Raw genomic sequence first — 25087 nt, forward strand, 5'->3', positions numbered from 1 at the left:
CATAGGAAGGAAGGGACCTTTGTTGAATTTTACAATGAAACGATTGGCGTACCCATATAGTCAAGCCTCCAGATGGACGCCCTTTGGGATTTTTTATAGCTGGAATATAAAAATTAAGAAACCCAACCCGATAAACTGGGTTCAATAACCATGTTTCCTGGAACAAAATAATATCATGTTGGTCAATAAAGTCGCACCATTCTGGGGAGATCAGCTTATTAGCTATCCCGGCGAGATTCCAAGAAAGGAAAGTCAGCCTTGACTTATCTGCAGTTAGACATACCTGCCCTGAAGGTTACAGTCTGTCTAGACTTGCAGATACCAAATCAGCTTCAGGATCTAGATTAGTAGAGGGATGGTCTAATATTTCAAGAGAAGAGGCTACAAGCCCAAGACCAGTATTTCTCTCCAAGTTGCTCACATTCAGCAGTACGGGGGCTTCCTTATTTGGTACTTTTTCCTTTATATTAGATAGTTCCCTCTTTCTTACTAGGGGCGCAATAACCACATTGCCCTTGTCAATAGTATTACAAAAGTCGTCAAGCATTGTTAAATCATAAAATTCAGTGCTTTCGCCACAACCAAGTCAATCGCATTCGTCAAGATTGGATAGTGCTGAGAACCTATTTTCAAGACTCAGACCCCAGTCACAAGTTTGGCCACCCCTAGCCCTTCCCTTTGACACCAAATTCCACTTAGTCCTCAGTATACTTGAATTCAGATTATTTCCCCTTCTAGGGTAAAAGAATTCAAGAGTTAGTGGAATTATATCTGCAGTTCTACGTTGAGGGGGAAATAAGTTTGGCAGGATGTTAGGGAGTACTTCAGGCCCTGAGAAATGCAGCACTACACAGTCACCCCCACATTTTTTGGGTCTGTTCCCTATCCAATCAACTCTTCTTGCCGTGACTATTTCCCCCGCCAGCTGCTGCTTACCCCATGGGGATATTACCATGTTATTGGATAGCCAATGTAATGCTTTGCTTAGTAAGGACGGTGTAGTTTCCATCTAACCAGGCTTCAGGGGTGGTACATTAGCCAAAACCAAAACAAGAGGGGAGGACTCTACAATGAGCTCTACTGGGCCTTTCTCTGGGCACGATGTAATTTGTCCCGCTAACCTTGCGGAGGAACCATCCTCAGATGGTACATGGTCCCCAACCTCTCGAAAATGACCAGGGGGAGGGTTAGGTACTGTTTTCTCACCACCCCCCACAACGGGCCCCACAGATGCTCTTTTTGCCTCAACTCTACATACCACTTGATTCGGAATGTCTCCCACCTCCTCTATAGTTTTCTTTAAAAGCCCCCCTAGTCCATGAACCTCTTCAGTAAGTTGATCAATTGTTGCTACGAATGGTTTAATAATGCCCTTCAACTTTAAGTCGAACATGCTTGCTAGTTTCTTGAGCTGGGCATCATCCAAGGATATACTCCCCCCGTTCTCCCCCTTCCTTCATCTGTGACACATTTTTTGGGCGGGGAGGCTGGTCTTTTTCTACTCGAACGTAGCCCACCTCGTTTAGGTTGGCCCTTATTACTCCCTCTGGTGATTCTAGGTGCGGGCACGGGCAATGGGGGCGGGGATTGTTCCACTACTAAATCTAGATTATCCTCAGCTATCATTTCAGTCACGGCAGTTGCCGAAATATTCTGTACTAAGATATCATTATTAGTCTGGTCAGCCACAGGAGTATCATTACTAATATCCAGCTCCAGTGAATCTCTTCTAGTAGGTTCAGACAAGGGGAAAATAGGGGACTGGCTCAGACCCAATGAAGATCTTCTTTCACTTTTGATTTTAGCGACAACCTGTACAAGGTAATTATCCATGGTATTATTAGGTGCAATAGTGTTCTTTTGTTTAGACATGACAGCTTATGCTAGTGTGTTAGTCCGCTAGGAAGTTAATAGTTTAATACCCAGGAAGATAACAAAGTTCCAAGCTAAACATATGCTCAATTAGTCCGCAATACTGCAACAACTTTCACAGTCTAATAGGATGAAGAATAAAGCGACTCACTCCAGGCACGATCTCCAGCAAAGGTAGCAAAGGCAGCAGACTTCAATCCTGAAAAAAACGACTGTGAGCGGCGCCCGCGGAGCGGGGGCCGCGAGTCGTGTTTTAAAGGCAGGCAGGACAGCAGCAGAGGGGAGGAGACACGGGAAGAGGCGGCAGGTGTGCGCAGTATGGATATCGCACCGCCTGCTGGGCATCGCAGTCCCGGTCCCAAGCTGTCACAATCTCCAGGCAAGATCTCCAGCAAAGGTAGCAAAGGCAGCAGACTTCAATCCTGAAAAAACAGACTGCGAGCGGCGCCCATATTTACATGATTGGAACGGGGGCCCAAAGGACCCTTGCCCCTTTGTGAATGTTGGGGAAAATATCTTTTAAGAACAGGCACTGGTCTGTGGGACTCATAAAAATGAAAAGAAAACTGTTCATTTTTTATTTTGAAGCATATCCCATTTTCCCTTAAGGAAAATGGGCTGCATTTAAAAAAAATACTTTATTTAAAAGCAATCACAGACATGGTGGTCTGTTGCAGACCACTCTTCCTGTGATTTTTGCCATTCACAATAGGTCGCAACCCGAAACTTACCTCAATAATATTATTGAGGTTCGTCTATTCGCGACCCACTGGGAATTGTTAAATGTGTTGAACTCACATTTGTACATCGCTGTCTGCAATTACCCAATAGTGAATTACTAGATTTCGCTATTAGGTAATTGCAAATCCTGGAATACAGACATATTGCGCTAGATGATTCAACTCCTGTGTCTCCTAGGATTGGATTGAATGATGTATCATTTCTTCCACATCGAGCTCCAGAGGTAAATGTCTTGCACGCACTGCAAGGATTCACGCAGAGTGCTATAGCCCACATTTTTCTACTTTCACTTCTCTAGCTTTTCTAAATGTACTTCTGGCTGCTATCACAGAATCATCAAGCTTGCATAAAATGACCAAACACCACAACCAGCTACGAGAGCTTGTTAAATCGGTTTGAATCTGTTGCTTTATCACTAATCCCACAAACTAGCTGAAAATTAACAATGCCGGTGTTAGTCCAAGCATTGTCAATAGTGTTGCTTTTCCAGGTAGCATGAGCGGGTGTCCTTGGATTTTCTTCATTAGAACTCGCTCACTGAATAAAAACCATTGTGCTAGTCTCCCACAAGTTTCCTGGTATTTCATATTTTTTCCTAGATATAGGGAATAGACACTTTTATAATTCCCTCCTATTAGTGCAGTCTTTTACCATCTGCTTTCTAACAGCTGGTATTTGAATGTACCACATAATTTCAATGTTATCATTCTTTATAATTCCTTCATCCAACAATAACTGTACTTTTATGCTTGGGTGTATGTCCAGATGGGTCAGTATTATTGTTGATGTACTTAACCTCTTACCAAATGTACTGCATGCCTAGGTTTATTTCTATGTGTGTTTAGTGATGGTGTTGGTTTGTTTAGGGTTAAAAATGGACAAAAGCTCTTCACACATTCACTGCAATGATATGGCTTTTCCCGTGTGTGTTCGTTGATGTCTTTGTAGGCTAATCGACTAAAGCTCTTCACACATTCACTGCAGTGATATGGGTTTTCCCCTGTATGTGTTTTTTTAGGGTCTTTTAGGTGTACCAATTGACTAAACCTCTTCACACATTCACTGCAATGATATGGCTCTTCCCCTGTGTGTGTTCGCTGATGTCTCTGTAGGTCTGATGATTGACTAAACCTCTTCACACATTAACCGAAATGATATGGTGCTTCCCCGGTGTGCGTTCTCTGATGGTGTTTTAGGCTTGATAAATGTATAAAGATCTTCTCACATTCACTGCACTTGAATGGTTTTCCACCTGTGAGTGTTCTTCTACTTAGTCTTCGGTCTGATAATCGAGTAAACCTCTTCACACATTCACTATAATTATATAGTTTTCCCCTGTGTGTTCGCTGATGTCTTTGTAGGTTTGAAAATGTACTAAATCTCTTCACATACTCACTGCAGTGCTATAGGTTTTCTCCTGTGTGTGTTTGCTGATGAGTTCGTAGGCTTGATAATTGATAATAGCTCTTCACACATTCACTGCAATGATATGGCTTTTCCCCTGTGTGTGTTCGTTGATGTCTTTGTAGGTCTGCTGATCGAGTAAAGCTTTTCACACATTCACAGCAGTGATATGGCTTTTCCCCTGTGTGTGTTCGCTGATGCATTTTTAGGCCGGATGATTGACTAAACCTCATCACACATTCACTGCAGTGATATGGCTTTTCCCCTGTGTGTGTTCGCTGATGCTGTTTTAGGTTGTACAATCGACGAAAGCTCTTCACACATTCACTACAGTGATATGGCTTTTCCCCTGTATGTGTACTTTGATGGTCTTTTAGGTGTGATAAATGACTAAACCTCTTCATACATTCACTGCAATGATATGGCCTATCCCCTGTGTTTGTTCGCTGATGTCTTTGTAGGTCTGATGATCGACTGAAACTATTCACACATTCACTATAATTATATAGCTTTACCCTGTGTGTTCGCTGATGTCTTTGTAGGTCTGAAAATTGACTGAAGCTCTTCACACATTCACTGCAGTGATATAGGTTTTTGTCTGTGTGAGTTTGCTGATGTGCTCGTAGGTTTGATAACTGACTAAAGCTCTCAACACATTCACTGCAGTGATATGGCTTTTCCCCTGTGTGTGTTCTCTCATGTCTTCGTAGATCTGATAATCGACTAAATCTCTTCACACATTCACTGCAGTGATGTGGCTTTTCCCCTGTGTGTGTTCGCTGATGGTCTTTTAGGTGTGATAAATAACTAAACCTCTTCACACATTCAGTGCAATGATATGGCCTTTCCCCTGTGTGTATCCGCTGATGTCTTTGTAAGTCTAATGATCGAGTAAAGCTCTTCATACATTCACTGCAATGATATAGGTCTTCCCCTGTGTGTGTTCGCTGGTGTAATAGAAGGTCTGATGATCGACTAAAGCTCTTCACACATTCACTACAATAAAATCGTTTTTCCTCAGTATGTGTTCTCTGATGGTGTTTTATGTCTGATAACGGACTAACGCTCTTCACAGCTTCACTGCATTTGAATGGCTTTTTCTCTGTGTGTTTTCGTTGATGCTCTTTAAGGAGTGCAGATTGACTAAAGCTCTTTTCACATTCAGTGCATTTGAACAGTTTTTCCCCTATGTGTATCTGCTGATGGCGTTTTAATATTGAAGACAAAATAAAGGTCTTGCTGCATGTTTCTGATACTTCTTTCTTGATTAGTGTCTCTGAGTCAGGTATGTATTTGTCTACATCCCATGACTGTGTTTCTTGATGAGCCAAAATCACTGATAAAGCACATGTATTATTCTCACATTCCATGTATGTGTGTGGCATTTTGGAGATTGATTTCCGACTTAACAATAAAGTGAAAAGGTAACTAAATACTTGCCACACTCATAATGTGTGTAAGACTTCTTTGTGGATGAATATGTCTTTAAAGTGGATAAAGATATGGCACACTTGCGGTTAAAGATCCATCCTCCTGGACGGTGCCAAGTGGGACAGTACTCTGAATTTTACATAGCAGAATGCCTCTTTCCTTTACCCTTCAGTTGTTTGGCTTCACTACATTGTGCTTTTCTCTGGTTGCTGTGGAATGGCCTGAAAGAGTTTACAATACACATCTAGCGCTGAATGGTGGTCTGATATCACTTTTGAAAGGAATACCAATCGCGTGATTAAATCTGGAATTGGACATGTTTACCAAGGAAGTAGATTATCAGTGTTGTTGTCATTTTTTAAGGGCAATTTCTTAGTTTTGTGGCGTGGAGGTGCAGAGCTTAGACTCGTAGAATCATTGATTTGCCCTTGAAGCTTTTTCCAGGATCTGTTAGTTTATGTTCTGGTTTGTCTGTCTCCGACTGCGCTTATGTTTTCCTGAATACTGGAGCTCAATATTCCACACTGCGTTTTTGCAGAATTACAGGATTATCTTCATTATTCTTAAACATTTTGTACATTCAAGAATTGTTTTCTGTCGGATATAAAGAGATTTAAAATTACTTACATGGAAACATTATGGAATGTGCATACAACATTTTTTTTTAAATTAAAAATAATTTTAATACACAGCAAAAGAAGAATAAAACTAAATAGACAGGAAATAAATGGGTGGAAAGGAACTAATAAAGTATAAGGATAATGGCTAATTCACAACATCATTTAATGTAAACATCACAGCTATCATTGACAATGTCAACATTATACACTTACATCTTACATGTTGATAATGTCATAGACTTAAATGCATAATGTATCACATTTAAGTGTTACAAATAACATTTAACAACAGAAATATCATGTCATTGATACACAACATCAGCCTACATCATTTGTCTAGATTGAGGGGTATAGATTGAAGTAGCAAATGAAAAGGTATAGAAATAGGGCCTTCAGTTTATGGGGGTTTGTTGGTGGTGAAGTAGTTAAAAAAGGATTCCCATATAGCTCTGTGTTGTGGTTTCCACGGGGAGTGTCGCAAAGCAATGCTATCAGCTACCAAGATATGTGATACCCAACTAAGCCAGGCTTGAAAGGAAGCCTTGTATGTAGTCTTCCAGTTAGAGGTGATCGTCTTAACTGCCGCCGAGGTCAGTAGAAGATCAAGTAGAAGGCGGTCGGCAGGGCATCTGATGTTCGGGTTGAGGAAGCCTTTAATGAGATATGAATTTTCTTTCTTAGGAGCTATATTAAATACGTTTGAGATAAAGGAGATAACCTAATCCCAAAGGGGGGCTACTGATTTGCAGCTGAAAATGAGGTGAGCAAGATCTCTCTTCTTTCATTGCAGTTCCAACAGACAGGGTTCTCAAAAGGTTTTGTGTGTGCCGGGGAGAAGGTGTCCCAAAAACTTTGGGAATTAGCCAGAATTTCGTTTGAGATAGTACTGATGAGATCCTATGTTAGATGACAGATTTCCATATGTTGACTAGTCGGTCTCAGATGAGGATGTAGAAAAATGAGTATCCCAGTATTCTGTTTTTCTCGTATTCATTCTCAACTCCTTGGGTTGCATTAAGTGATATAATTTGCACACCTGATGGCCTATTATGTTATTTATGAAGGAGTGTTGGCAGGTACGGTTCTCTATAATGATGTTTAGATTTGGTATAAGCCGTCTTTAGTTTCACAAAATTATAGAATTCTTGATCTATCTGATATTGGGTTTGTTAGTTCGAGAAGGTTAGAGAAGAGTTTCTGGATCCTAGTTGTTGAGGAATGAAGATTCCTCTGGTGATCCATGATTCCAAGTGTAAAGTCCAGACATCATATGTAATGTTCAGGTTGTGCCAGAGAGAGGCTAAAGAGGAGAATTTCCTAAGGGAAGGTAGTTTTTTTTTAATCAAAGGTTAATATAGCATTTCTAGTATTTTTTTAGAATGTATAAGTGGTGATATGCTTGCAATTGTTTGTAAGTAGAGTAACAGGGTCTAGTTTATGCAATAGGTTTCTTTCAACCTCTAGCCATATCGGGGTGTAGTTATCAGGTACTTCTTTCATTTTATTTAAATTCTTTATTTCGGCTAAAATGCCATAAAAGACAGTGCATACATTACATTGCATTTCATTAGTAAGTAAAAACATGTTACTACATAAAAACATATCAGGTACTTGGAAGCAGGAGGCACCTCGTTTAGCAGCTGTCTGGCAATCTCTAAAATTGGCTAAGTTGACACCACAAAAATTTTGGGCAGGCTTAGTTTTTTCAGGGATATTCTAGCTTTTTTACCTTGCCAAAAAAATTGTGTAATTAATTTATCTTATTTATGATGGAAATCATCTGAGAGTAGTAAAGCAAGCATGTTGATTAAATAATTAATTATTTGCGTGATCATCATTTTTATTGATTTTATTGGGCCGTACCCAGTGATGAATTTAGGTGACCAACTATCAAGTAAGTCTTTTGGTTTTTTTCTGCAGAGTGAGTTTTTCATTATGTTTTATAGTGTTTCACAACTTTTCTGTGGAATTTGATTCATGTTATATTCAGGTTGCCTTGTACGTTAAAAAGGAGAAGTTCAAGTGCCAACAGGAATAAAGAAGGTAAAAATAGACTGCCTTGTCTGGTACCTTTTTCTAATTTAAGTGGGCTATATAAAGCCATAATCATTGCTATAAATCCCTCTCCTAAGTTGAAGGCTTAAAGGGATTTCCTCGGGAAAGTTTCAGGATACTCTATCAAACGATTTTTCAGCGCCAACTGCAATGTCCACAGAGGGCGATGTGGATGATTTTGCCATGTCTAGAACATAGCATAGGAGGGTGGTATTATCGTTGGACATTTACAATTTTTTTTTATTTCAACTTTGCTATTACTTATTAACTGTAGTAGATAAAGGTTTAGGCGTCTGGCTACTATTTTTGCTTATATTTTGCAATCTGGGTTTATCAGGAAAATGGGTCTGCAATTTTCGGGAAGTGTAAGGGCCTTAACTTCTTTGGGTATCATTATTATGTTGGCTCCCCCCGTAGTACCCGACACAGTTCCAGAGTTTGCAAAGTGGTTAAATAGATGTAACATAGTTGTTTGAAGTGACTGGGTGAATGTTTCGTAAAACGTGGCTGTAAAGTCTTCCAGGCCAGGAGCCTTGTTTTCTTTGAGTACACCAATTACTTCAGCGATTTCAGTCAGAGAGATTGGTTTTGATAGTGTCATTTTATTCAGATAAAAGAGGTATATGTCGCTTGTTTAGGAATTTTCTACATTACTCCTGTGTTGTTACTTGTTCTTTAGAATATAACTTCTCATTAAGTTTTCTAAAAGGTGTCTAGGATTTTCTTCAGATCTCACTTTTGCTATCTTTGATACCATTGTCTTTCTATGGTTCTGTTTGTGTTTAATGTATGAGGCCAACATTTTGCCTGCTTTATTGGCTTCACAAATTTTGAGGCCTTTACATTTATTAATCCACAGCAAGAGCTTTGTTATAATCGTATTTTTCCTGTGTGAGTAGGGAGAGAGTAGTTTTATTTAGATTTTCAAAGTTAGTTAATTCAAGCTGCTTGAATTTTTTGAGCAGTGTTCTTTGTTTTGTTGATTTTTGCTCTCCTATCGATCGATGAGGCAGGTTCTTAGTGTAGCTTTGAGCGCATGCAATAAAGTTTTTATGTTTATATACGTTGAGGTGTTATTAACAATGAAATTTGATACAGTTGCTTCAAATTTCTTAATGCTGTCTAGATTTGCTATATTATCGTTATTGAAATGCCATATCCTACTTGGGGTTTTAGGGTTCATTCCGGCTAAAAGTGTATTAATGCAAGAATGGTTAGAGATTAGTCTTGATAATATATTTGTTTGGTTTACTAGATGGCTGTGCGACCCGGAAATGCGAATGTATTTAATTCTAGTTTAAGACTTGTGCAGGGCAGAAAAGAAAGTGTAATATCTGGAGTCAGAATGTTATAACCGCCAGGTATCTTTCAAGATCATATTTAGAGCACATTTCTTTTAGGATTTTATGGGATTTAGGTGGATGGTAATTACAGGTGGATTGGCGATCAAGAGTCGTGTCTAGTGGGAGACTGAAGTCACCACCCACAATTTCATTGGAGGGTACATGACTAATCTTGTTATAACATGTTTATTGGTTTTCAAGTTAACAGTTCCTATATCAGCATCGTACATCCATTTGATATACAGGTCAGGTTCATTGCAATAAGCCATACATTACTCGTTTTTTCTGTCAAATTACATCGCTGGTACATCATTATAGGGATAGCTGCACACATATCGAGGTACCTGGACATCCCGCCACTGCATCTATTTAATATTTTCTCTTAGTATTTCTCATACAACAATATATATATATGACTTTTTATTTACCTATTTATCTGAAGCAGTTGACATTTTTCATCACATTTTTCATTAATATACATTCTTATTAACACAGTCTTCCTCCCTCATCACACTCTATTTCTAGGAGCACAATCCCATCTCACTCCTCACCACAATTCTCTTCATCCAATTAGTACTCGCCTCTCGGATGAGCAATCAAGTAGCACTTCAATGGTGCCCATACATCCCTGTGCCTGGAGACTATGGGTAGTAATTCTGCATAGGTTGTGAGTCGCTCCTGGCACATTAAAAGGTCAGCAATCCATTCATTGAACTTGGGTGCCAGCCCCCTACCCCATAGGTAGGCCACCCGCCTTTCTGCCATTAGGAGCACCAGTGCAGTAAATTTACAGTGTTCTGCTCGTAGGGGCTTGACATATCCCAATAATGCCATCAATGGCGTAGCTTCTACAGGTGTATCTATCATTTCCCACAATGCATGAAACACTTGATCCCAGTATTCTTTTACCTCAGGGCATCCCCATGCTAGGTGTAGAAAATCCGCCCCCGCTGTGCAACATTATCACACCTATCATCATCTCTCAATTTGAATCTGTACATCTTGGCCGGTGTATAATACATCCTGTGTAGGAATTTATAATGAATTGTCCGAAATCTGCTGCTGGCCGAGACTTGCTCGGTCTGCAGACAGCACCCCTCCCATTGCTCGTCTGTCATGGCTTGTCCTAGTTCCTCATCCCATTTCCTTCGAGACACTGTGGGCGATGATGCCTTTTGTGTGTGTACCATTTTATATAGTAGTGAAACCCGCCTTTTAGCCGTATCCTTCTCTAACAAGAGTTGTAATGGGGCTAGCGCTTGTGATTCCGCTGGGTACTCGGGGGTAAGTGATCTTATCCCATGTCACAGCCTAATATACATAAAGATATCTAATGGCGTCTTCTGAGTAGTTTGGAACATATGGTCAATATCGCAGATTTGGCCTTCGTGATATAGGTCTCCCCAAGTGCGGACGAGGGTCCGCTATTGAAAAGACCCCCTTTTGTAGCAACGGCATAGCAAGATGGAACGCAAGAGGCATCAAGGGCACATATAACATGGAAACATCCAGCATATGACAGGCGCTGCCATGCTGCTATCGTACACGTGAGGGCATTGGGTGTTCTGTCCCCGTTTGTTACAGATACATATAGAGCTCCTTCTTTTGGCGTGGGATGCGACAGCCAATGTTCCGCTGCAATTATACCTCGGCTGCTTCACCCAGAACCAGACGTAGTGAGCTTGCACATATGTAAAAAGGAGCTCAAAGTTCGGTATACCAAAACCTCCCTGCGAGTAGGACCTTGTCATCACCTCCCACTGCAATCTGGGTTGCTTACCTCCCCAGACAAGTCGTATCAGCTCTGACTTAAGCAATTTAAAAAAAAGTGCTCTCCCGGATAAAACGGGATGTTTAAGAAAAGATATAACAATTGGGGGAGTACCACCATTTTAATCAAGGATGCTCGACCCGCCATGGAGAGGGGTAGTGCCACCCAACGCGTGACACAGTCTACTATTTGAGTTATGGCCGTTCCATAATTCATTCTCATAAGTTCTTCCTTATCTCTGGTGACTCTTATCCCCAAATACTTCAGTTCCTCCTCACACCACTCCAGTGGATAATCCAGCGAGAAGCATGTCGTGGCTGCTGTCAACGGAAAGATATTTGACTTTCCCCAGTTGATCTGGATTCCCAAAAACTATGAATTCCCTAAGTATCGGATTTAGGTTTTGCTGCGGGTCGCGAACGTAAAGGGCGATGTCGTCTGCATAGAACAACACAAGTATTTGGCATAGGTTACAGCGGAGTGCCTTATTGTGGCGTTGGCGTAGTATCGCCGCAAGCGACTATCGCTATTGCAAAAAGCAATGGGGAGAGGGGGACACCCCTGCCGGGTCCGCCTTGTAATGCTAATTGACTGTGATATATGTCCATTTACAAGGACCGTGGCTACTGGTAAGCAGTATAACAGCTTAATCCATGATAAGAACAGCGGGGGGAAGCCCATGCGTACCATTACCCCAAAGATATAGTCCCATTCTATGGAGTCGAACGCTTTGGTAGCATCTAAAAAAATACCCACCATCGGGAGATCAGGGGAGACGTTATTGAGGACAGCAAACAAAATCCTCCAATTATGGGAGGTAGCCCTGCCGGGCACACAGCCCGATTGGTCGGGCAGAATCAAGTTTTCCATTAGCAAGCTCAGGCGCGTCGCTATTATTTTGGCCAGAATTTTGACATCACATTTCAGGAGCGATAGTGGTCTATATGAGTTGCATTGCTCCGGCGCCTTCAACAGCAACAATATAAGCGCTTCCTGCATAGAGGCCGGCAGACAGCCCACCTCCAGCGCATCCTCATACACTTCTCTAAGTATAGGGGCCATCAGATCCACATATGTTTTGCAGAATTCTGCTGGGAAGCCATCTTTCCCAGTGGCTTTCCCAGACTGCAGGCCCATTATGGTTTCCCGCACTTGGTCCAGTTCAAATGACGCACATAAAAAGGTCCTCTGTACGTCACTGAGCCAGCCCTGCGACATCTCCCAGAAAGCCATCTAGATCGAGGTTACTCGGTCTAGTAGTTGAACAGAGTTTTTTGTAATGACTCAAGAAAGCGTTAAGTATGTTAGTTGTATCACAACATGCCCCCCTTCCAGATTTACCACTTCCATCACATAGTTGTTGCAGCGAGGCTGCTTCACTTTTTGCACCAAAGCCTTCCCAGTCCTATCTCCTTCTCCATATTGCCGACTATCCAATATTTACCCCAAAATTTCGCCTCTCTGCGTGCTTCCTTCATGTAATCTGTGAGCTTATCTCTAAATGTTACTTGTGGGGATCACTTCGGGTCTCTCGCAAGTTCCGCTTCCAGTGCTTTAAGATTTGTTTCTAACGACCGCAGGGTTTTTTGTATATCCCTAAGAACACCGGACCCTTATTGTCACTTTAAATGCCTCCCAAATAATCTCAACACTATTTACAGAGTCTTTATTTCGCTTAAAGAAGTCACTTATCTCCTCCCGTAACTTTTCCTGAAATACTATGTCAAGTATGATAGGGGCATGGAGTCGCCGGTGCTGCGCTGTGTATCGAAGTGTGCAGACGAGAGCACCAATACCACTGGTGCGTGGTCCGAGTAGGTTGTAGCTAAATGCTTCACTGCCGCTATCGTGGGCATCATCCCTGTAGATATTAAGTAGTAGTCTAGTCGAGCCCATGTCTTCGCCTGCGCCGTAAAGTGTGTGCCCTCCTGTACATTCTTAATTGTATGTCGCCAGGCATCAGTCAACTGGTAGGCAGAGATGATGTCCCTCCGCACCGCTTGCGCTCTAGTGTTGTGGTGTGGTGCGGGGTGCAATCTGTCCAAACTGGGACAATAAGTAAGGTTAAAGTCACCCCCCTAAAAACATGGGTAGAGTCCACCTCAAAGAACTTAGCCCACGGCCTATCAAAAACCCTGGTTCATCTGTGTTCGGCCCATAACAGCATACCAGTGTGACAGATTTAGTACCCATGCGAGACAGTACCTGCCCAGCGAGTTCCACGAGGTTCCCTCCAGCCGGAAGGGCACCGGTTTCTTTATCAGTATCGCTGTGCCCTGTGAATATGTACAATAAGAGGAAAAGATTCTGTGCTCTGCCCATCTAGTGGCGAAGGTGTGCAGCTTACGACTAGCAAAATGAGTCTCCTGCAGCATAGCGATATGCACGTTATGTATAACATAAGAAACACAGGGGGTCTATTAGCTAACTATTAAAGCTACACTATCAATACTGAGTTGACTAGACCTGAACGTGTGTAAATCACGAAGATAGTGAAAGAATGAAAAAGTGAATAAAAAGGAATGGACTCAAACTGCAAAGAAGATTGATACATTATAGAGTATTTATAAGGGGCTGACCAGTCCAAAATCGGTGATATAGGGTTTCCATCAAAAGAGACTTAATGATCAGTCATATCATCTGGCCAAACCCTGGTGTGTGGAATGCTAGTCCCCTGATTATAGGGACTGAACCGCACAGCGTTGATATCTTAGGATTTGGTCCACCAACATTAATGAAACATCTGTAATGACTGATCTTTGATGGTTTAAAAAAGGTGCAACAAAACAGAAAATGTGACTTAAAATAGGATGGAATGCCCTCCTATGTACAACTTTATTCTATGGACGTGACATGCCTCCTAATTAAAAACAGAACAGTGCAGAAAGACAGTAACAAATATCTGCCAGTAAATGGGCCAACATGTTTCTGCCTAATGGGTATCTAATCCCTCGGCATTCATCAGGGCCTCTGTTCTTATACTAGTTGCACTCTTACTAGTGAAAAAAGGTTCACCACCTTCACCATAAAACCAAAAAATGTTGATAAACTTAAATGAAATGGTTCAATACGGTACAACCTGTAATAACCATGTATTGTCACCCCCGACTCACTTGCACTATAGTGAATCCTGCGAAGGAAAACACTACAAAATTAGCAATATATTTAATTTTATCAATTCTCAATACAATGTGTCCACCCAAATCCACCAACAATGTGTGTAAGAGAAATGTATTCAATACTCACCCTGACTGATGGGTGAAACTGCCTCACCTCACCTGGACTCAGCTCAGCACATATAAATCCCTTTGTGCAATAAAACATTTTTCTGCAGCCCAAAGCAAATTTATGACAAACTTCCAGTCTACGAGGCATGACCTTTAGTCTAGTCTAGCATACGTGCCGCAGTTACAGGAAGGGCTACATTTGAATGTATGGATGGGAAAAGTACGGACCAGGCCGTAAGTGACGTAGGTTAGATAACTGGCATGGGTTGGCGTGAGATGACGTTACCACAGACTTCTCACCGCCTTAAAGCATATAAAAAGGAGGTTCACAGAGACATCTATGAATTACTCCTCGTAAGTGAGTCTTTCCCAAGGGTTACTTGAGAGCCCTTGCTAGATGTACTTTAAATGTGCTGCTCTATTTTATATTCTGCCATATGAAATATTGCATTTGCCATGTTCTCTTTTAACCCTTCTTTTTCCCTTTATTACATCTAAAAGTGTTCAAATTGTAATTACAGGATTTCTCACTTACAGGCAGATGTGAGTATTCCCAGATAAAATGCGCTTTGCTTTTTGAATACATTTTGCCTCAAATTATAAATGTGTCTTTAAGGTTTAGACTCGCTCTAACTGTTTAAAACTGTCATGCAGTAATGAAATCTGATCCAAGTGGCTATCTGAGAATGCGGAGCACTGGATCCAGAACTAATGTGATTTTTATGCCTTTATATTGAAGTTTCTTGAAGTTGCATCTTCTTTTTCCCTTTATTACATCTAAAAGTGTTCAAATTGTAATTACAGGATTTCTCACTTACAGGCAGATGTGAGTATTCCCAGATAAAATGCGCTTTGCTTTTTGAATACATTTTGCCTCAAATTATAAATGTGTCTTTAAGGTTTAGACTCGCTCTAACTGTTTAAAACTGTCATGCAGTAATGAAATCTGATCCAAGTGGCTATCTGAGAATGCGGAGCACTGGATCCAGAACTAATGTGATTTTTATGCCTTTATATTGAAGTTTCTTGAAGTTGCATCTTCTTAATAAAACTGTTAACTTTCGGCCTCTGTTTCCACGGCTCACATATCTGTTTTTTCTATTTTTAGAGCAAGCGTTCCAGGACACCCCAGTACAAATTAAGGTGCCCCTTTTGTCCCTAGCTCACTCTCACGATCTTCCCAGCGCAGGCTTTCTGAGCCATGGGCCCAGCCCCTAGCCCTTATGCCCTGTAATAAATCTCCCTCTAACATTTGGTGCCGAGGATTCAGGTGGCAGCACCAACAGGCAGGAAACATCTGGACCGGGAGGAAATGCAGGCTGCTAAACTATTGTTCCCCCCTTTCTGACTGAGCCATAAGAGGAACACAATGCACAGGTAATCTTATAACTGGACTGCCTGGTGCAATTGTCTTCTCTTGGTTACGGTGGAGAGGTGTGTATGTTTGTGACGCAGCTATATCCCTGCCAGGTTATCAGGTTGTTACTATCTGTTGGTCTCGCTATACATTTTTTCAAACTAAGGGAAAGTTGTGTGCGAAGTGGAATTCTGAGCCTGAGAATGAAGTTAAGACATTAATGTGATTTACGTGTTTATCTTTCTAGGAATAGACATGTTATTACTGTGCCTCTTGTAGATACAGGAAGGGAAGGATGCGTCTGGCATCTTTCAGCGCTCATTTTTTCCTTTTTTTTTTTTAAAGGGATCCTGTGGAGAAGTGTGGCTCACTGGTTAGAGCAATAATCACGCCTCGGTTAAACCTCCTTGGCTACGATACTGCCACTGCTCAAAGCTAAACAATTTAGTGTGAATCACTGGTTAGAGCAGGCAGACCCTGAAGCAGAGGTCAGACCCGGGACCAGGGTTCAATTCCCGACGCGGCAGGGTCTTGAGCTCAAATGTCCATGGACTCGATAATTTTCGCTTCGGTGCCTGACCTAATCATGGGTTCACACTCTGAAACTCTGGGCATTAAGCTTGCTTAATCTCCACAACGGCCCCCCGCGGCGGGATGCCTGGCTTTCACCTTGGGGATGCCCTGTAGGAGCTATCTCACAGGGAAAAGCCAGGACAGGTTCCCAAGGCAAGCGCGGAGATACCCCTTCGGGGGTCGATTCTGGCGCTATATAAGAAATATAATAATAATAATAATAATAATAATAATAATAATATAGATATAGAGAGACAGGGAAGGAAAAGGGTGCGCCTGGCCTCTTTTCAATATTTATCAAAAAGGGATCCCCTGTTCAGAATAGAGTGACAGGGAAGGTAACCCTCTATTTCAATAGTCAATAGAGAAGAGGCAAAATCTGAGATCCGAGCAGCTAACGGTATTTTGGATGGCGCCTATGTAGACAATTTGAGTGGTTCCCAGGGTTTATTTTTTTTATTTTTTTGAGTAAATATTGTATTTTCGGCAGTTAAAAGTACCTTCTCCAGTTTCAATTCTTTTTGTGTGCACCGTTTGGATTGCTTTCTTTTTTGAAACACATGTACAAAATGCTTGCTAATTATTAGGTACTTTTAGGACTGTATGTTATTGCTTAGTGTCGAGTGGTAAATATAGAGGTTTTTATTAGGTTCAAAGCGTAACTTTTTTGTGATTATTGTTTTTCATGATCATTGTATTGGAAGTCACTGGCTGCTACAGAGGCTGATTTTAGTGAGACCATAAGGTACACATTGTTTGTATTTTGATGATTCTTTGTTTGATTGTACGCACATGTATATTGATTGTAGAAGAATATTTTTGTGACTGGCCCAATACCAATACTATCATTTAAGGGTAAAGGCCCGCTTGAAGGATGCTGCTGAAAAATATTTTGTGAACATTATTGAAGGGCACTGCCAAATGTAGAAGACTGGTTTGTTAGTGAGATTCAATAACTAGTGAGATTGTAAATGCATTTATGTATCCCCATGTGTGTTGATCTGCCACTGATTAACTGAAGAGATTCTGTAAGCCAAAGCATCTTGAGCGCCACAATTGTCACAGATATACTATTTTAATGCTGCTACTTTCCTGTGTGCATAATTGTCATTCATGATTGCCCCTCATAAGCACAACAGACTTTGCTAGGAAAAAGCTAGAGAAATTCACTGTTCCTTTTAAAATAACTGGGTGTCACCTAAGTCTGCAGAAAATGTTTTTCTTTTAAACTAAATTTTCACACCAATGAATAGGATACATAGTTACAGAACATACAAGACTGCACACACAATACACACGCATGTTTCTATGATAATACCAGGATTAGAGATATCCACTGTAGTGATCACCTCGTGGCCCGCAACCCCTTGCTTGGGTGAACACCCTAGTGCCCTACAATTCCCTGACCTCTCTCCAGAAGGTGTTTATAACGGCCCAGATAAAGAAGAGATTAAAGAGGCATTTTATTTAGTCATTAAAGAGGCATTAGGGGACAAACTTGTACTAGCCTACCTTACAGTCTTAACAACTGACACATAAGGACAGCAATAGTATATATATATATATATATATATATATATATATATATATATATATATATACACACACACTGAAAAAAACATAGGTTTCAGGCCTTATATAGTTAGAAATTAACATATAAAAAAACATTGAAATTCCTCCTATATAGTTAGTTGGACTAACTATATTTGGCGCACCCGCAATCCACTGCTGATGATGTCACATATTACATCATTCATGACATGGTCAGTGACATCACTGATGACATCTCAAATGACATCACTGATGACATCATCCAGTGACTGTTTTTCTGTAAAGTTTAAATATGTTTTACATATTGAAGTGGATGTATAAGTGTCTGGATGAAGGATTTAGTAGGTGCGTGACTGACTGTATGAGTGAGTGATTAAATGTGTCTTACTGAATGCATAGGTTAGTGACTAAACTGTGTGAATGTGTGCATCAGTATGTCTATTGTTGTGTAAGCTGCTGCATGCGTTGATCAGTAGCTATATGAGTGGCTATATGGGTTATTGATTGGTTGCCCAAGTATTCGTATGGGAGACTGAGTGTGTGTGGCTGGCTGGGAGGTGTGTGACTGTGCAGATCAATTTGTACTTGTATCAGTTATAGTATAAGAGAGTAAGTATGTGTTAGTATATGTTTGAATAAGTAAGGTGTTGTGTGTATAACTGTATAGATGAGGAAATGTAAGTGTGATTGATTCTTTCATGACTGACTAGGTGTGTGAGTAACTCCATGGATGAGTGGCAGTGTGCAAGTGTCTGCATAGGTGTAAGAGTGGCAGCTTCCCAAAGAATTTCTCTTCCGCCCTAAATCACAGAATATCCCAGTACCTGACAAAAATATGATCCTGGGAATACACCGTCTTGAAATAACACCCACATATGGAGCCTTTTTAGCCATAGATGGCTTTGCCCACACATGGACCTGCGTCTTTTTCATTGAACCTGGACATCTGGTAAGGAACATTTCAGATCATGAACTATTCAGTGATCCGGAGGAACATTTGAAAGCAGAAATTCTGTATCAAAATCCAGTCCCCCTGTCGGTGACAGTTGAAATTAGATCACCAACTCCACCCACAGTAATTGATACTGTACGTGACACAGACTTAGCTCAGGTACCCAGCATCCTTTGGACCACAGGTCCTAATGATGTGGGGCTCATTCAATCAGCTACGCCATTCTAAGTGACACTAAAACAAGGCGCCATTCTCCCCAGAGTGCGCCAGTACCCGTTGTCTAAAGAAGGAGTAGAAGGGATTGCCCCTACCATTCAAGCATTACTAGATCATGGTGTGATATACCCCTGTATCTCACCTTGTAAAACGTATTTTTCCTGTACGTAAGCAAAAAAAAAAACAATGGAGGCTAGTTCATGATCTTCGCTCGATTAACAGTATAGTGGTCCCAGAATTTCCCATTGTCCCGGACCCTTCAGTGATCCTTACTAACATCCGCCCAATACCAATTACTTCTTCGTCATTGACCGGAAAAATGCCCTCTTCAGTGTCCCATTGCATGCTGACATTCAGTTTTTATTTGCATTCAGAAATAGGCAGTTCACATATCAAAGGTTACATCAAGACTCAGGGCTCGACAAATCATATAAAATGCTCTAGACCTGCAGGTCTAGTAAACTACAAAATCTCCTCGACCTAACTTAAATGAACTTGACCTCAAACTCTGAAAACTGAGCAAATGTGACAAGTTAGCAAGATTTAAAAGCATTTTTATTGCTCATTTACTTCGTGAGCAATAAAGATGCCTTTAAATCTTGCTTTCTTGTCACATTTCCTCTGCTTTCAGAGGCAGAGGTCAAGTGTCAAGTTTGTATTCCTACTCGCCAGAAAGGGCGAGTAGGACCTAAAAATAGCTCGTCCTTAATCAATCTCACTCGCAAATGCGAGCGGTCGAGTGAATTTCTCGAGCCCTGAGACTACTGTGAGGCACAGTGTGTTCAACAGAGTTGCCAAAAATGAGTTGTCAAACTTCCAATGTGAGAGCACTCTGCTACAATATGTCGAGGACATACTTCTCTGTAGCACCACAGAGCAAGAGTGCCGACAGGATACAATTGCTCTGCTTACAACACTAGCACAGAGAGGATACAAAGTAGACAAACAAAAACTGCAATACTGTCAGGAAGAAGTGCAGTATCTGGGTCAGATGATCTCAGCATCAGGAAGTAGAGTTACGCCAGGAAGAGTAGAAGTAATAAGGAACACTCCAGAACCTCAGACAGTCAAAGACATGTAGAAGTTCAGAAGTTCCCAGGACAAGGGAACTACGTCAGACAGTGGGTCTTTGACTATTCTACTGTCACTGCACCACTCCTGAAAGCTGTAAAAATGGCTAAAGATAGGCATAACAAGGTTGACTGGACACCTGAAATGAAATCAGGTCATGACAGCAGTCCTCACCCAAAAGTACCCCATGGGCCACAAACCAATTCCATACTTCAGTGGCATGCTAGACTCAGTAATGAGGGGCCATTATCCCTATGCACAGGCTTTATCAACCGCAGCATTTGCTGTTGAAAAAAAGCACCCCCATAGTTATGGGCTCCCCTCTGACACTATACACTGAGCATGCTGTCTTTGCAATAATACAAAAAGCTAAAACGACCCTTACCACACAAAGAGTGTCAGGATACGAAGTCATACTGTCATTGCCATCCTTGAAGGTTGTTAAATGTCACACTGAATGCAGCCACGTTCTTTGCCCATCCCGTTGCCACCACTGATGATGACACTCATGATTGTGCCAAATACTGTTCAAATGAGCCAGGAACAGCAAAAGAGGACCCATTACCAGACAGTACAGTCTACTTTGTTGATGGTTCTTCTACCATTGATCAAGAGACAGGGATAAGATATACAGGAGCTGCAGTAGTCCGAGCACAACAGAATAACTCCTCAGACTTTCTAGACATTGTACAGCAGATAGCATTACCATCACATTACTCAGCACAACCAGCAGAATAAGTGGCACTGATTGCAGCCCTCAAACATGGAGCTGATGAAAGAATTACTGTATACTCTGATTCTGCATATGTCACCTCAACAACTAATTTCAGCATTTTGAGATAGAAAAGGCGTGGATTTCTCAAAACAGATGGCACGCCTGTGATGCACAGTCATTCGAAGAACTAACAGATTAATTGACACTGCCAACACAAGTGAGTCACAACTCTCTGATACCCTTGACCCAACTCTTCCATACACCATCGATGATACACAGCAGTATGATCTCATTGCACATCTGCACCTCCGAGAGATACAGGAAAGTGTCCCACCTGAAGAAAAAGAGTTGTGGAAGAAGAGGGGAGTACAACAGGATGTGTCAGATTTTATTTACAGACAGGCAATGACAGGAAAGCCTGTCATGCCACAGGCTCTTTTTCAAATAGCACTCACTCAGTTGCATCTTCCTACACATGTCCCTCGTGATATCATGTCCACAACTTTGCCAGGCAGAGTGGTTCATCCCCAATGCATATGAGCATATACAACTCTTTGTTCATCAATGCCTCATTTGTCAACAGTATTCTCCAAATCCAGCTATGAAAACAGTTGCCTCAACAATACCAAGGCCCAAGGCTCCTTTTAGAGAGCTCCACATTGACTATGTAGATGGGATTGACAGGTGCCAAAACTACCAATACCTCATTGTAGTAGTGTGCCCCTTCTCACAGTGGATTGAAGTTGGATCATGTGTCCACTGTGACGCAAAGGCTGCAGCTACCTTCCTGCTTCGTGAGGTCATATGTCGCTGGGGATTACTGGATGCCAGTCGCAGAGACTCACAGTTACAGTGGCAGCCATTTTTCAAATGCCATTCTTGACATCATTGCCACAATGTTAGGAGTAAAACATAAGTTGACTTCAGCCTATCACCCCCAAAGAAATGGTATTTGTGTGCGCCTCAACGGCCTGCTCAAAGCCAAGATCAGTAAGATAAGTGCCCAATTGGAAAGAAATTGCTATATTACCTTCCCATTGCTCTGTTTACAATTAGAAACACTCCCAGTTCTGATCACCTCACACCTCACCAGCTTGTCACTGACAGATCAATGAATGTGGTTGTTCTCTCCACCAGACCTAAACAAGACGCTGAACTTTCTTCTGAGGTTGTAAAAGCTGAATTGTTTGTTCATTTATGTGCCCTAATGCGTGCTTCAAAGTTCCTTTCCATTCAGATATCAAAGACAAAGAACAAGGGTCCTACTTCTGATGAACTTCCGCCTATCTGCTTTGGGGCGCACATCTTTGTAAAGGAAGCAGTCCAGAAGTGGAGAGACCTCAAATTCAACGGACACTTGCAAATGGACTCTTCACCCACAGCTGTCTGAATAGCCTAAAAGAAATGGATTCATCGAAGCCATGTGAGGATCCACCCGGCACCACCCGAAATATGAACATTGACCGAGAGGAGGGCATCGTGTTTCCACTCACTATCCAAGAACAAGAGTATGGAGATCGTATGGTGGTCTATGGACTCAGACGCAGCAACAGACCCACCCCCATGTCAAGTTTTCACTGAAAAAGATATGTACAGTCGCCATTATTTTCTTTGTTATGTTTGTTGCTTTAATAGCTGTATTCCACTGGTTTACAGTGCGTTCAGAGAGAGGTGCTACTAGCAATATTAGACCTATTGGCACCACCACAGGACACCCCATGTCCAAGACACTTCCTGGTAACAAGCAAACTGGGATAAGCGCCAGCAGTAGCTATGACACCCCTGTGCCCACCTTGATACCTTCTACACTCCCTGTAGACTACACAGAATGGGACTTGGTACTTGATATCACCTTGAATCCCCTTGTGCTAGGTACCTCTAAACGTTCCCGCCAAAATAAATGCTCAGGTATAAAATGGGTCGCAAGAAAGTGCCAGTCAGATATACTTCGCGTACCCAACGTAAGGAAGAACAGGCTATGCAAGTTTCAGACTGGGTCAGTAATCTCCAAAACACAGTTGTTTACACCTTCGACCAGCACTCTATGCCGGATTTCCACTCCCAGCGCCCTAGTAAGCCAGCAGAGGATAATGGGATTCACAATGCACTCCTAGACAACATGTGGTAGAGAGACATGAGGGAGGTTGGAAGAAAGGTCACAAATGAGTCCTGCTTTGAGTGTTCACACATTCCTCACGCTGTAGGCGCAGACAATTTGCTCTTTCCCAAATAAGTCTCAACGCCCACCGCCAAATGTCTCCTACACCTGTTTCTTTTCCGCATACATGGTTAGATACAACTCCAGTCAGCCAAAATAGATGATGCATTTGTAAACTCTATAGAGTGGGACGACCAGTATGTTACATTTACAGTTGTCATTAGCCCATTGGAGTTTGAGAGGAGAATGGAGGTTTACCGTAATATGAAAGTGCCCGCCAACATAATGCAGGTTTGGGAATATCACTTTAAGGTACTAGGATACTTCACCTTCCCAAAGCCACAATCAAAATGCCACTCACCCAAACATCAACAAGCCAACCATACGAGTGACACATGCCCTTGTCAGTGGAGACCAACTCTACGCCTGAAGGCCAATATTTATTTCAACAGCAAGTGGAATGGCCCACATGACTTGATATGTAAGGCAGACTCCTTAGGTAGCCCAATTGTAGGACAAGAGCACAAACACTATATCAATCAGGATATTGGGACGGAGTGTGCTGAGATATGGGCACAGGAGATACACATTCAATGAGGGTACAACTTACAAACAAAAAAAGAGCATACAAGCTAAAGTCTCCTCTCCTTTGCTTCCTAGGTAACGGAACAGTTCCTGTGGGTCGAAATACTAATTGCAGCAACACACATTTTAATTTGGACCTTCAGTACGGCACCTCCAGCCTCATGGACATCTATTGGGCCTGCGGAGAGCACATCTACCTGCAGCTGCCTTCCTACTGGCAAGGACTATGTTCTATCGTCACGAGTCATTAACTGCATCTGGTTGTTCCAGCAGCGAATATTTCCCACATTCATACCCACCCGATGACAGGTGATGTCACCTGCTCCACCATCGAAAAAGCCTGCGCTGGGAAGATCGTGAGAGTGAGCTAGGGACAAAAGGGGCACCTTAATTTGTACCGGGGTGTCCTGGAACGCTTGCTCTAAATGACTAGCAAAATGAGTCTCCTGCAGCATAGCGATATGCATGTTATGCCTATCTAGGTATGACAGTATATGCCTCCTCTTCCTGGGATCTCCTAGTCCACTTACGTTCCATGTGATAATGTTTAGTGTACCCCCGGTTGCCTCAGCCATGGTTTTTCAATCACCATTTGCAGCTTGAGTGTTGTCCCAGCAACACTACCCCAGTCTAGTACCTGCCCACATTCACGTAATGTATCACTCTTCTGATGCTGTTCCACACCCTCACCCTCACCCTCTGACGATCCGCCCCCTACAGGGGAAAACTTGTGTACAACCGGTCTTCCATAACAAACATCCCAACTCTTCCACCCCCGCCCACTGAAGCAACCCAACTTTGCCAGAATCCGTACCCCACCCCCCCACCTCCCAACTGAATCAAACACTTGTCCATACCCCCTGCACATAGTGTGCCATGTTCATCCATAGGGGAATGCCCAGTGTGGGACATGTCTAGACGGTAACGCAAATACTCCGCTCCCCTCGAGCCCTCCTTTGTTGGTATGCCTGAGCTCTGCGAGGAAGGGGGGGTGGAGCCTGGAACGCAGTATTACTAGTTCACATGAGTCGACTGGCAAGGTCTTACCTCTGTTCAGCTATAATGTTCGCTATCACGCTTCAGTCCAATTACCATCACCATACAGTGTAGAATAACGCCTTTAGGAAAGGTTCATTGCGAGTCATCATCATCTCCAGCAAAGTTGGATTGTTGTGAGGAGCCCTGGCTTCCTCCGCTCCGATGCGCCTACTTCACCGACCAAAAAAAGTCCTCTGCTTTTTGCGGGTTAGTAAAGAAACGTTGTTTCCCCTGATGCGTAACCCTGAGTCTCGCAGGGTACAATAGAGCATAATCTATTTGTGCCGCTCGCAGTTTCTTCTTGACGTCTATAAACTTTTGCCTCTCCTCCTGTACTATAGGTGTAAAGTCTGGGTATATCGAGAAAGTGTTGCCATCATATGTCAGCGTCGGCTTATTTCGTGCAG

At 42.1% G+C, this 25087-nt stretch overlaps 1 protein-coding gene and 1 pseudogene across 1 annotated transcript in view; both read right to left on the reverse strand.

Annotated features, from left to right (window-relative positions):
- Positions 1 to 3311: 3311 nt before the first annotated feature.
- Positions 3312 to 25087, reverse strand: part of LOC147736446 (uncharacterized) — a 95629-nt gene continuing 73853 nt past the window's right edge. The window contains exon 3 of the mRNA XM_086953180.1: positions 3312 to 6042. Coding sequence (XP_086809306.1) covers positions 4017 to 5402 — 1386 coding nt within the window. The 5' untranslated portion in view covers positions 5403 to 6042 and the 3' untranslated portion in view covers positions 3312 to 4016. The remainder of the gene's footprint in view (positions 6043 to 25087) is intronic.
- Positions 16199 to 16258, reverse strand: LOC147736447 (U4 spliceosomal RNA; annotated as a pseudogene).

The sequence above is a fragment of the Lissotriton vulgaris genome, chromosome 1_2, assembly GCF_964263255.1.
Source record: "Lissotriton vulgaris chromosome 1_2, aLisVul1.2, whole genome shotgun sequence".
NCBI lineage: Eukaryota > Metazoa > Chordata > Amphibia > Caudata > Salamandridae > Lissotriton > Lissotriton vulgaris.